The 13,699-nt window shown below is 36.8% G+C and overlaps 1 protein-coding gene across 1 annotated transcript; it reads left to right on the top strand.

The window, feature by feature from the left end:
* The first annotated feature begins 10,516 nt into the window (after positions 1-10,516).
* Positions 10,517-11,947, top strand: LOC126606058 (uncharacterized). The gene is made up of 3 exons (XM_050273527.1): positions 10,517-10,601; positions 11,100-11,326; positions 11,692-11,947. Exons 2-3 carry the CDS (start codon positions 11,104-11,106, stop codon positions 11,796-11,798), a joined length of 330 nt encoding a protein of 109 aa, XP_050129484.1. The 5' UTR covers positions 10,517-10,601; positions 11,100-11,103; the 3' UTR covers positions 11,799-11,947.
* Positions 11,948-13,699: the final 1,752 nt, after the last annotated feature.

The following is a 13,699-nucleotide window of genomic DNA, read 5'->3' as shown; positions in this document are numbered from 1 at the left end:
TATCACGATGTTCGTGAGGTTGTGTAGGTCACGTTGATATATTTAAATACCAAATTGAGCAATGTATGAGAAGTTATTATCTAGTTACGTATATGTGCTTTAAAATAACATTTTTATAGTTAATTTGCATATAGGTGAGGCTTATCCCGAGGACGAGCGTATCCACGGGTGACTCGGGGGCTACGACCTTTCAACTTATCAGTGAGTGGGCTTTTGTTTTCACTATATATTTATATACTTGATATATTTCCCAGAAATGCATTTTAAAGAAAGTATGCTTTGAAATAATATGCCAAATGCTTCTATATTTTGAATATGCATTGCATGATTGCATACATTTATAAATGTGGTGCTTTGGAGGCACATGTGAGTTCAGGTAAGTTATGTTTGGTTGTGTGAATCATCGATGATGTAATATGTGATATGTGATTAAGTAATGTTGAGCTCATAAAGCTGCACCTATGGTGATTGTGAATTAGCCAGAGATATGAAGTACAAGCCTGTTTATTTACGTCACCTCCCGCACTATATGCTCATATTGGATCCAACTTAAGTGCACAGTCTTGTCGTACAAACCTTCTTCATGGTTTCGACTCGTAGGTGACTATCGAACTATCGCCCGGCTACTATGAGAGAATAGAGTTGAGCATAATTATATTTCACCCAATCTTGTCGTACAGACCCTTTTCAATGGTTCCGACTTATGTGCAGTATATTTCCGTATAGGTCATAGTAGTGACTTCGGCTAGATTGAGTTTGAACTATGAATTCAGCCGTACAGACTACCTCAGGAGTTCTGGCTAGCATATCACATTTCTATGAAATTATTCTTTCCCGGATTGTTTACTTTGTTACATTTTGGCATAGCATACATATGAATATGTTTGTGTGAAGCATGAATTGAATTGATATGATTCTATATATATATATATATATATGTATGTGTGTGTGTGTGTGTGTTTGTGTATGTTTGTGTGAAGCATGAATTGAATTGATATGATTCTATATATATATATATATGTGTGTGTGTGTGTGTGTGTGTGTGTGTGTGTGTGTGTGTGTGTGTGTGTGTGAGTGTGTGTGTATGCTTATATCTTAATTTTGACAAATCTTACATGTTTTACAGCGAGGGGTTAGTATGTTGATAAATGAAATATTTTTGTAAAACATTTGTTTTTGCCCACTCACGTTTTCTGTTTTGCGCCCCTCCAGGTTCTAAGTAGGTTGTTGTTGGTGGCTCGAGATCGTAGGTAGTTTTGACCTATTTGAATAATAGTAAGACATTCCTGGTACTGTGTAACTAGTACTTGTCTTACTAGACTGCACCTAGACTTATTATGCTCTGATTAGGAGTGTTCACCGTTGTAACTAACTCCTATCACTTTCGTTTAGTAGTGCACTCTAGTAATTTGGTTTTTAATTATTCGTATGTTTTCTATCTTTATCGCTTCCGCACTGTGCACATGGCTACGTCACTCTCACGTGACGGCCAACATACCTTGAACTTGGTCGAGGTGTGTCAGACAGTCTTCCAAAACCTTAAACGTTCAAAGTCAAACTAAGGCCTACTAACCTTCTAAAATCCTAAAAGTAATAATCTTAGTAATAGGTTCACCTTGCAATAAAGTTTCTAATATAGTTGGGTTTTACTTAGGGTGCAAGTTGGAATGGAATTTGAGTTTAAGCATTAAAATTACAGATTTGAACTCGAAATTTTTTGAATTTAGATATGTTTGAAAAAGACGGAATGAAAATTGGAATGCATTTTGACTATTCAAGAATTCGCACTTTTCTATCCAAAATTCTTGTAAGTTTTCCGAACTTATTTTAATAGAAAAAATTGTCAAATATTTCGATTATTGTAGAATTACGTATTTTGTAATCAACTTTTAAATTTTAATATTAGTTTTGTATACATTTTATTTATTGTGTTTATATTAATCATACTCTTACATATTTTTCTTTGACAAATTTACATATTAAAAAGATAAACATACACACACACACACCACACACACACACACACTATAAAAGTAATTAAAATAATACATAATTATACACCAAATATTAAAAAAAAACAATAAATTACATGCATGAATTTTTTTTGAAAATATCCAAAAACTTGTGAAATATATGAAGTCTGTTGTAAGCCTATTTAATTGAGCTATTCTAGGGGAATAGTGAGGGGGAGGCCGGCGGTAGTGAAAGCGAGAAAAGAGATTTAATTGTGAGGGAATACAAAAGATATCCCTAGATACACTAGATTTACACAATTACATTCATATTCCAAATATGACTGCAACACTCCCCCTTGAGTGTGTAAATACTCAAACAAACATTGCATTAGATCTTCAGCAAATAAGGTAGAACAGTTGATAAAGTCGGCGACACAACGGGCGAATGCGAGTCTCAAATTTAAGAAAGTACGCATTGGTAGTAAAACTCACAAAACCTCGCTATGGTAAAACCTAAGGCATGGGGAAAACCCATAGCCTAAGAAGAAGAGTGAGAAGTATGCATAATGTCTAAAACACACGTTACACATGACGAAAGCAGTGAACTTAACGGAGTATGATCATCCCAGGATGGGTGCCTCGTTAAAACCTCGTTAGATAACAAAAACCTAGTGGGAAAAATGCTCCTAATCATAGGAAAAAGAGTACATTAAGATTAAGTGAGTATGCTTCAGGATACCCTCCTGAGTTAAACATAACTTCCAAATAAGAGAACTACAAGCAATTCAATTCAAATAATTTACGCATATCGATTCCTTGGTCGAGCTTCTAAAAAGTAGACTTGGGCAATGACTTGGTAAAGAGATCGGCCAGGTTGTCATGTGAACAAATTTGCTTGACTTCAATGTTCTGATGTTGTTGTTACTGGTCAGAATAAAAGAATGTTGGTGCTATGTGCTTGGTGTTGTCCCCCTTAATGTATCCCTTCTTTAACTACTCGATATATGTTGCATTGTCTTCGAAAATCATTGTTGGAAGGTCAACGACAGAAGTAAGACCACTAGTGCTTTGAATATGTTCCATAACTACTCTTAACCAAAAGCACTCACGCGATGCTTCATGCAGGGCGAGAATCTCAGCATGGTTCGAAGAAGTTGCAACTAGCGTTTGCTTGGTAGACTTCCAAGATATAGCGGTGTCTCTAACGGTAAAGACATAGCCTGTTTGAGAACTTGCCCTATATGGGTTAGACAGATATCCAGCATCTGCATAACCAACAAGGCATGAATCAATTCGAGGACTGAAGGGGTGGCAACTCTTGAAGATTTGCGGGTATAGAACAAGCCCAAATTCGTCATACCTTTAAGGTAGCGGAAAATGTCTTCAACACCATTCCAGTGCATGTGTGAAGGCATATTTGTATCTAGCCAAAATATTAACAGCGAAGAAGATGTCGGGTCTAGTGCATTGAGCCAAGTACAATAAAGCTCCAATTGCACTTAGGTATGGAACTTCGGGTTCCAAAATCTCTTCCTCATCCTCATTTGGACGGACCAAATATCGTTTAGCATATAGAGTTCGAACGATCATAAGTGCACTTGAAGGCTTCGCTTTATCCTCATTAAAACGTCGTAACACTTTTTAGGTGTAGTTCAATTGATGTACTAGGATTCCATTCGAACAATGCTCGATATCTAGGCTGAGGCAATATCGTGTTTTCCTAAGATCTTTCATCTCAAAATCCATTCTACGTCGGCATTCATCAATGGAACGTGGTTCAATGTCATCGTTAAGTATGATGTTAATAGTTACTGTGTACACAAATGCATCGTCAACAATCATCTCATTCCGATTCCAAACCTCATCCAATACTGCGTAGTGGACCAAAATTTAGCGATTCTTGGGAGGTCGGTTTGTCTTGTTTAAGACATCACCGTAATCTAAAATAACTTCATGTGTTGGAACAGATAAGTGAGTGATGGTCGGATTCAAACTAGGGTCACTAGTTAGTGCCCATTTCCATTTCCGGGGTTGTGAATCCTTTGAACCAAGGGGTCTACCATGCTTCATGGTCGGAGTAGATGATTGGTTAGCTGCCAATGTACTAAGTCGCGTGGAAGGTGCTGCCTCTTTACCTTCGGGGATGGTCCGGCCTTCCCAGGTAGGATTGTGACATACGCGGGGTACATTTATCGTTACAGGTGCGTTTGCAGTAGGTATATGTGATCTTGTCACCTTAGCTAGATCATTAAAAGCATTTGGCATGCTCTGAGCAATGCTCTGAGCAATGCTCTGAAGATCTATAATTCATCGCGCCTCAGTTTTAAACTGGGCAGTGCGGGGATCTAAATAAGATATAGTGGGAGCATACCACGATAATTTGCGGCGTTCTCCAGGAATGTTAGCATGCTTATCTCCACCTAACGATAGGAATATTGTCTCATCAAAGTGACAATTCGTAAAACATACGGTAAAGAGATCTCCTATCAAGGGTTCTAAATAGCGAACAATTAATGGACCCATTTTGGTACGTAGTGGCAGCGCTATTGGCACATAAATTGCGCACCCAAACACACGTAAATACGAGACGTTAAGCTTGTATCCAGTAACCAACTGTAATGGTGAATGAGGTTGGGTAAAGATGGGCTTCAGGTGGACCAGCATAGATGCGTGCAATATTGCATGACCCCAGGCAGATACCAACAGTTTGGTTCATATAACCAAAGTTCGAGCTATCAATTGAATGCGCTTTATGAAAGCTTCTGCCAGGCTGTTTTGGGTGTGAACATGGGGTATAGGATGTTCCACTTCAATCTCTACTGACATGCAATAATCGTCAAAAGTTTGTGACGTAAACTCTCCAGTGTTATTCAGTCGAATCGACTTGATCGGATAATCAGGGTGGTGAGCCCTTAACTTAATAATTTGTGCTAGGAGTTTCCCAAATGCAGCGTTGCATGTGGACAACAAGCAAACATGTGACCATCATGTATGTGCATTAGCCAACACCATAAAGTATCTAAATGGTTCGCATGTTGGTTAAATAGGTTCACAAATATCCCCTTGAATCCTCTAAAGAAACTTAGGAGGGTTGTAAATGATTTTTGTGATCGAGGGTTGAGTATTCAACTTCCCCAAATAACACGTTTTGCATGGCAGGAATCTAACATAGGGAGGTAAATGATGCCTATGTGATGACTTGAGAATACGGCGCATCATGTCACGTCCGAGATGTCCCATACGGTCATGCCAAAACAGCAAAGTGCTCTGGAACTCAGGCACAGAGCCGGCCACATGGTGGGCTTTTATGCCATGAATGGTTATGATGTACAACCCACTAGGGAGACGTTCCAACTTCTTGTGAATACGCTTCTGTGCATACTTGTAAGAAGTGATACAAAGAAATTCAGAACCATTATTTTCAGTGGTTTCAATATGATATTGATTATTTCGAATATCTCTAAAACTCAACAACTTTTTTCCGGAACGTAGAGAATAAAGGGCCTCTTTAATGGTTAAGACATCACCATTAGACAACATGATACGGGCCTTTCCGTATCCTTAAATTAGGTTGGATGGGCTTGAGATAGTTGTTAGAGGTGCTTTCTTGGGTATAAAGTTAGTAAAATAGTGTTGCTCACATAATATGGTGTGTGTGGTAGCACTATCAGCCAGACAACTAACTTCCCCACTAGACATATACCTAGAAATTAATTAATTAAATTGGTCACATGCATAAATATAAATCCATTCATTCAATTAATCACTTCGAGAAATAATATCCATAATTCAAAACAAACCAAAACCAAACAAATTATTCCAAATACTTAGAAAAATTGTCCAAAATTAAACCATAAGCTTAGAAAATATAGTGGCTCCGACCACTCCAAGTGGGTTCAACCACTCCTAGTAAAACACCCTAAAACATGTCTAAAATTTATTCGTCTATAGGAGTTGATGTTCCACATGTGCAAAGTTAGACTCACGACGAGAATGATATTTGGCAATAGCCTCGAGGGTAGCTCGGCATACGCGTGACCAATGATCTTTTGATCCACAGTTGTGGCACATGTCCATTTCAGTGGAAGCCGATTGAACGGGAGTTTTTCCTTTGTTCTTGAAGTTTAGGGCCTTATGGGTAAAGGGTTGACCCTTCTGGGTCACATTTCCTTCCTTGGGTGGGCCTTGATTCTGTTGACCTTGGGCTCATGGTAGGGCTTGCCACCCATTTCCATGACTATGACAATTCTTGCATCGTTTGTGGCTGCTATAATTGGTCGGATGCGTTTGAGCCAGTAGGTCGAGCTTGATGATTCTTTATCAAAAGCTGGTTTTGCTTTTCAACGATAAGTAAAACAGATATCAAATTTAAAAATTTGATGAATTTATGTGCCTTACATTGTTGCTGCAGGATAATATCGGTGGCATGAAAGGTAGAATAAGTCTTCTTCAGGAGATCTGATTCGGTTAGTTCCACTTTACAGAACTTTAATAGTGATCAAATTCTACAAACTTCAGAGTTATATTCATTCACGGACTTAAAGTCTTAGAAGCGAAGATGCTGCCAGTCGTGTCTTGCTTCAGGCAAGTAGATGTCTTTCTAGTGATCGAAATGGTTAGCCAGAGCAAGCCAAATGGTGCGTGGGTTCTCCTCAGTGAGGTACCCAGTTTGCAGAGCATCATGGATATGTTTTCGAATGAAGATCATTGCAGTAGATTTTGAGCTTCGTTGACGGGTTTGTCGTCGATAGGTGCCTCAATGACAGCTATAATACCCTTTGCAGTAAGATGAAGCTTCACGTCTTAAACCCACTTCAGGTAGTTTCTTCCAAATACTTCCAAAGTGGTGAAATTGAGCTTGTAAGTTCGACATGTCCCTAAAACGTGGTTAGTCATATGGTAAGCCATAGACATACATTGTAGAACATTTAGGTTCTATAGACATGTATTGGTTTAATTTATGCATGAAAGCTACAGGTTTCATGTGGTAAGTTTTCAATGAAAACTTCGGGTTTCAAAGGCACTAAATATGAAACTACATGTTCAATTTAGTTTTATAATAATTAGTTCATAAAGGAGAGGTTCCTGCAAGAAATACATAATGCAATATGCTGATTTAAGTGTAGTGGATTTGAGTTTCTTCGGGAACTCAAGTGTGAGAGCTTCGGGACTACGAAATGATGTCAACGGTTCAAAGTATACAAATAAATTATTGAATCGATAATGTCCAAAAGTGATATTCAAGTCAATAATTTTGGATTAATTATAAGATTAATGGACTGTAGGTCACTTTTAATTAATTCAATAGATCGGGACCAAACAAGGTCGATCGTGGAAGCAAAAATAATAATAACATTCAGGTTAAAATTATTTAAAATGCCAAAAATTATCATTGGATTCGAAAAACCATAGCCCAATAGCATTTAGGCTTCAGTGCTGTGAATAGGGCAAAACCCTATAGGCTTTTGGGCCTCAGGTTTGGCTGCTAAGCAGCCCACATGTGGCTATAAGCCACAGGCCGAGGGACTAGGTAACCTAGTAGCAAGCTGCTGGCATTTTTGGGCCAAAGGGTGCGTGAGAGCAAGCCCAGCTGAAGCTAAGGCCGGGTCTTTGGGCCGTGGGACAAGCCTAGCCTGCATGGCTGGCTACGGTACATGCGGACCGGGGCGGTAGCAAGCCCAACAAGCCAAATGCTTGTGGGTTATGGACTCAGGGCTTCAAGCCCGTAAGTTATGCAACCCAGGTCGAAGCTTGGTTGGTTTCCAATAGGGCAACAAGCCCAAAGGGCTGTGTGCCTTGTCCAGGTGTCAATACGACACTGTTTCCCCACGCGGCTGGGCTTCAGGCTAGCGCGGTGGTCCGGGATGGTGTCACGGTAGTGCGACGGTGCCGAAAAAAAAATCCCAGTTTTGTTTTTTTTTTCTTTTTCAAATTTTCTAGGGTTTGAAAAACCCAAATTGCTTCTAATTTACTTATATGCTTTGACTCACAAATTCCACGTAGCAATATAATTGCGTAATGCATGAAACATATATATATATATATATATAAACATAGAGGGGTTCATGCATCATAGCAAATGTTTTCATGCTTCGTGAACGTTTCAAATATCTTCCTTTATTTTAAGCATACCTGATTGGCAGAAAACAAATAAAAACCCTTTGAATTTGGTAAGGCTTATTATATTAACACCCCACAAATTGTTGAATAAACCCCACATACTTAATACACCCCACATTTTCTTTTTTAATTAAAAATTATCTTAATACACCCCACATACTTCCCCGTAATACCCTCACACCCCACATTCTTAATATACACCTTACATTTTCTATATGCACCCCATATTTTCTATACACCCCACATTTCTCAAATCTTACAAACTTTTAATTTGGACAAATAATGCCGACTAAAAGTTTGACAAAAGATGCCGCCTGGGATTTAAAGCATATGTGAGTTGTTTTTAATTCCACCATTATAACTCATGTCATCTGTTTTTAATATTTGGTGGTAATTTTAGGTGTTTAATTCTTCATGTAATCCATGTGATCCTTAAAAGATGAATACGAACATAGAAACTTGAATAACGCATCAAAAGCAAGATTAAATAATTATTAATATTGTCAAAATCACTAAAACAATAAATAATATGAAGTCTACCGCATGTAAAGCTTCTGAAACATCGATTTCGTGTTTCATTCGTTAAAAATAATTTTTCTCAATCAACATGTTTGTAGTTTCATTGGTTAGGGTTTTGTTCAACAATGGAGGGTCGGATGAGTTTTGATAGTTGAAGAAGATAAATAATACGTTAAAAATGATTTGGGGTGTATATAGAATTTTTTACTTTTTTTTTAACCTAACAAGGTCAAAACTGTCATTGCATAGTAGGATAAATAAGTTATTTAATATTAAATTTTAATATGGGATGCATTCAACATTTTATGAGGTGCTAATATAAAAAGCCTTTGGTAATTCGGTCTCGCTGTTTTTGCATCACCTCCTATCTCTCCCTCCAAACCATGGAAGAAAAAATCGATAATATCAGCAAAATATCTCCGATATTATCGTTTTTTTGGAGATCCGATATTTTTTTAACTATCCAAATGATTTTCGTCAAAATATTAAGATATTATCGATAATATCGCGATATTTTCAAAATTATCGATAATATCGCCACATAATACTAAAAAATACTTAAATATGTTGAGAAAACTCAACACATACTTCACTTAATCATAGCCCAAAGGGCGAACAAGATATGGCTTACTAAGCAGGGGAATGTGGGTTTTATAAGACAAATTGCGAGGGCAGTGAGCAAGCATGGGCGATGTGGGACTCTCCCAATAGGAGAAAATCAGAATTTCGGCCGAAAATTTACACCCACTTTAAACGGCCATAACTTTGTCAAAACACAACGAAATCAAGAAAGACAAAAACGAAAGTTGTAGCCCTCGAAGAGACGAAGAGAATGGTACCTCACACGACGTCTTAATCGTCGTGGTTTGGCCGGAAAATGCCTCGAAAGTCACTGAGATCGCCGGAAACTGGGTAAGATTCAAATGAGTATAACGTTTTTAATACTCAACGAAATTGAGTGAAACAAAAAGGAAAGTTGTACTACTCGACGAGACGAAGAGATTGATGCATTTCACGCCGGCCAACTCGCCGTGGTTTGGCCGGAAATTGCCTCGAAAGCCACTGAGGTCGACGGAAATTGGGTAAGATTCAAATGAGTATAACTTTTTCAATACGCAACGAAATTGAGTGAAACGAAAAGGAAAGTTGTAGCCCTCGAAGAGACGAAGAGAATGATACCTCACAAGACGTCTGACTCGTTGTGGTTTGGCCGGAAATTTCCTCGAAAGCCACTGAGGTCGCCGGAAACTGGGTAAGATTCAAATGAGTATAACTTTTTCAATACTCAACGAAATTGAGTGAAACAAAAAGGAAAGTTGTACTACTCGACGAGACGAAGAGATTGATACCTTGCACGCCGGCCAAAATTCAATTGACACACTCCTGGCTTCCAAAATTCAATTCTTTTACTTTATATAAACTTGAAAAAACATAATCGGCATCCAAATTAAAGTTTAATCTTATTCTTATGTGTAAGAAATTTAAAGTGTCAAATTCGGCACATTATTCTTCATCATTTTATTCACTTCTTTTTTTTTTTTTAATATCCTAAATAAAACCTCCAAATATTGTACTAATTAATTATATATAAATGATTATGGTGTGTTTAAACTTCTTTCATTAATTACTACATATTTTCTACACTCACAATGTTTGCCAACTCGCTATATAATCAACTTAAATCAGTTAAATCCATCATGCAATGCATTTCCTTCCAATTTTTTGTGATAAACTAATAGATAATTGACTAAATAAACATCCTACAAAGTTTCATTAAAAATTTCCAAGTTTTTCTTACAATTTCCGTGGTTTCCATGTAATTTGTATCGATATCGATATTATCCCGATATTTCCATCGATATTTCCGTGTTTTCGGACTACCGATATTTCCGATATTACCGATATTTTCTTCCTTGCTCCAAACCCCTCCAACTCCGAGGGCGTAGCCCAAGGCAGACAAAATCAGGTATTCCCAGCAGGAGACAAAACAGACAGCCTCCGATTCAGGTACTCTTTCTCCCTCTCTCTCGCGCTCTCTGCTCTGCTAGGGTTTAATTTCAGACTAATATTATAAAAAAATTCTCTTAGTTTTTTTTGTTTTTTATTAATTTCAGACTCTTCCTGGTTTTATTTCCAAAATAATTAGTTTTGTTTCCTTTTTTTTTATTTAGTTTTTGTGAGCGGTTCGCTCTCCATTCGAAACCCAGTTCATAAAAATCCTTACTTTCGCTCAGTGTTTGAACTTTGAAGAATTTGACTCATTTGCAATTGCATATTAATTAAATTATTAAAAAACTTATTAGGATTTTTGGGTTCTCAAATTTATGTGAATTTAGAGCTTCTTTTTATTTTAATTAGTTTGAGGTCGAAAAGGCTTTTGCTTTGAAGTTTTTCCGACTTCAGGTTTAATTGAACGTTGAATTTATGTTAATATGAAAAAATTAGTGTTTTCATTGATGAATGTTACTTTATTCAAATGGGTTTTGCTCACTCTGATGTATTCAGGTTAATGAACGAATCCAAGAAGGGAAAGGAACGACTTACTACTGCAGCTATACCAGTCTGGGAGCAGTCCTGTGCTCTTTCTAGGTTTGACTTTTACTCAGAACCCATGGCAGCCTTCTCTTCGGACACTAAAAGGATTAAAGTCGGCAATCAGATTGCACCACATAATTTCGAACATTCAAATACTGGTGGTTTTCCCAGGGCCAGGCTTCCGTCGCCTCTTTCAGGTAGTGTAATTGTTTAATAAATTGTTTCTATGGCACAAAATTTGTTTTTGGATACCTTTTGCAAGCTTATGGTATGGAGTTGGAAACTCAGTAACACCATGCTTCCTTGTGTCACTAGACCAGCACTTTCTCATTGACGAGTGATGGAAGGACTGGTCGTTTTTTGTTTAATTTCTTTTTATTGCAGTGTCGTATACTTATGAATAAAATGTAATCTATTACTAGATTATGCATGCTAGGATGCTTATGCCAAAGTATTGAACACTTGAAGTTCGTCTTTGTTATCTGCCTTTTATTTATTTATTTATTTTTTAAAATCTTGTTCCGTCTTCTTGATTTTGGTTCTTTTAATCATGATTTAGTAGGACCCAGGAACCCTCAAACGACTGTTTCTCCTGCTCATCAGTTTCAAAGAAATTATTCACCAGACCAGAGAATGCACCAATTACAAGGTTCCTATCAAAATTCTTAGTCGCCCTCGTTTGACTTGGAATGATTCATGTACAAAACTCTTCTTGCGTTGTGTAATGCTCATGAAGGGTATTCTTAATTCCCTTTATCTAATATTTTGTAGTCTATTCCCTTCTAATTTGGCATCAATCCCTTGTGACTTGGAAATAATTTATTTGGAAACTGGTTTTCAACAACAAAGAATTCGTCTTCTGTAGCTTTAGCAGTCTTATGGCTCGTTTGAAGTACTTTTTAAAATGTTGAAAGCGTTTTTTATGAAAATATTTTTTTGAACCAATTTTTAGCTAAATGCAATGAATCATAAAAAAGCACTTGAAGTGCTTAAGTGGTCATTCTTGCAGGAAACACTTGAAGTGCTTTCAAAACGCAAAAAATAATTTCTCAAAATACGATTTCAATCATTTTAAAAATGTTTCAAAACGAGCCTTTAGTACTGCCTAATGTAGTCAGAAATGTAGTACTGCCTAGTCTAATATGGCTAGCGTATTGTTCTTCTCCATCCTTGCGCATATACATTTATTGGAGCTGGATGATTTTAATTTTGTAGTGAATTAATTAATTAACCCAGATTTGGTAGGTCATCGATTGGGAGGGATAAGATTGTGGGGAGGATCGACAATTCGACCTGCAGGCAAGTGACGTTTCTAAATTCCTTTTCTAATTTTAAACCCATACAACAAGGTCAAAGATTATTGGCACAATAATTAACATAGATTTCATGATCACTTCTTCCACTTGTGTGCCATAATGGTATCTCTCATCATTTTCTAAGAAAAAAGTAACAAAAATTAGATATGACTTCTAACTAAAGGAGTCAGTCCAAAATACCGCATAGTCTTAGATCAAATGAAAATTACACCTTGTTCTACGGACAAAGTCACCTTATATCAGGAAGTGACTTTCCCTTATGACTGAAGGTGAGGGTAAATTAATTATAATGGCTACTTAATTAATCAAGTGTTTGTTTCACGTAGTTCCGTCCTTATCTTTTAGTGCATTTGTGAAGGATTTCTACCTCCGTTCTTGCCTTGTTTGTAACTTTACTTTAAGACAAAAACAGTTAACTTAGTTCTCGCTAACCCTATTGTGTAGACTTTGCATTCATTTTAACAAGAAATGTAAGAATCCAATTTTAAATTAAGTGACAAAAACTTATAAAACTATAAGAAAATAGCTTCTGTCTTTTTATTTTTTGGAAGTTTAAAACGACCAAAGGTTAGGAAAGTGCATGCATGATATCTATGATTGAACAATTATTTGCTAGTATGCAAACGTGTGTTATTGTACGATGTATATTATTTGTTTTCTTCCTAAAAATACCCCTAATTAACTATGTATACCATTTAAAACAATCCAGGGTAACTAATACTTTTATTATTTCAATACACATTCCATAACTTTTTTTTCAGAGGACTAACTGGTGGCTTTGCCATTGCAGTCCACTCTTTGGGAAGCTGGGAAGACTCATAGATTTGCTAGCTTGCTAAAGTGTGTTATTGTACAATGTATATTATTTGTTTTCTTCCTAAAAATACCCCTAATTAACTATGTATACCATTTAAAACAATCCAGGGTAACTAATACTTTTATTATTTCAATACACATTCTATAATTTTTTTTTTTAAAGGGGACTAGTTGGTGGCTTTGCCACTGCAGTCCACTCTTTGGGAGGCTGGGAAGACTCATAGATGCATTTCAATCTCTCTCTAGCCACTATCGTATGATTCATTAGCGCCAAGAATCACATATTTCATAATTAATTTGAGTTATTTTGTGATAGGATTGGTAAGAGGATACTCCCTTGTATGTTTACTTCACATTTAACCACGAAAGCGGGAGTCGTGATTTTAGTTTGATCTCATATATTTAATTACTAAGTTCATCACTTAATTTGACCATGCT

This window comes from Malus sylvestris, chromosome 15 (assembly GCF_916048215.2).
Source record: "Malus sylvestris chromosome 15, drMalSylv7.2, whole genome shotgun sequence".
In the NCBI taxonomy this organism is placed as follows: Eukaryota; Viridiplantae; Streptophyta; class Magnoliopsida; order Rosales; family Rosaceae; genus Malus; species Malus sylvestris.
This window is presented reverse-complemented; position numbering and strand designations above follow the sequence as displayed.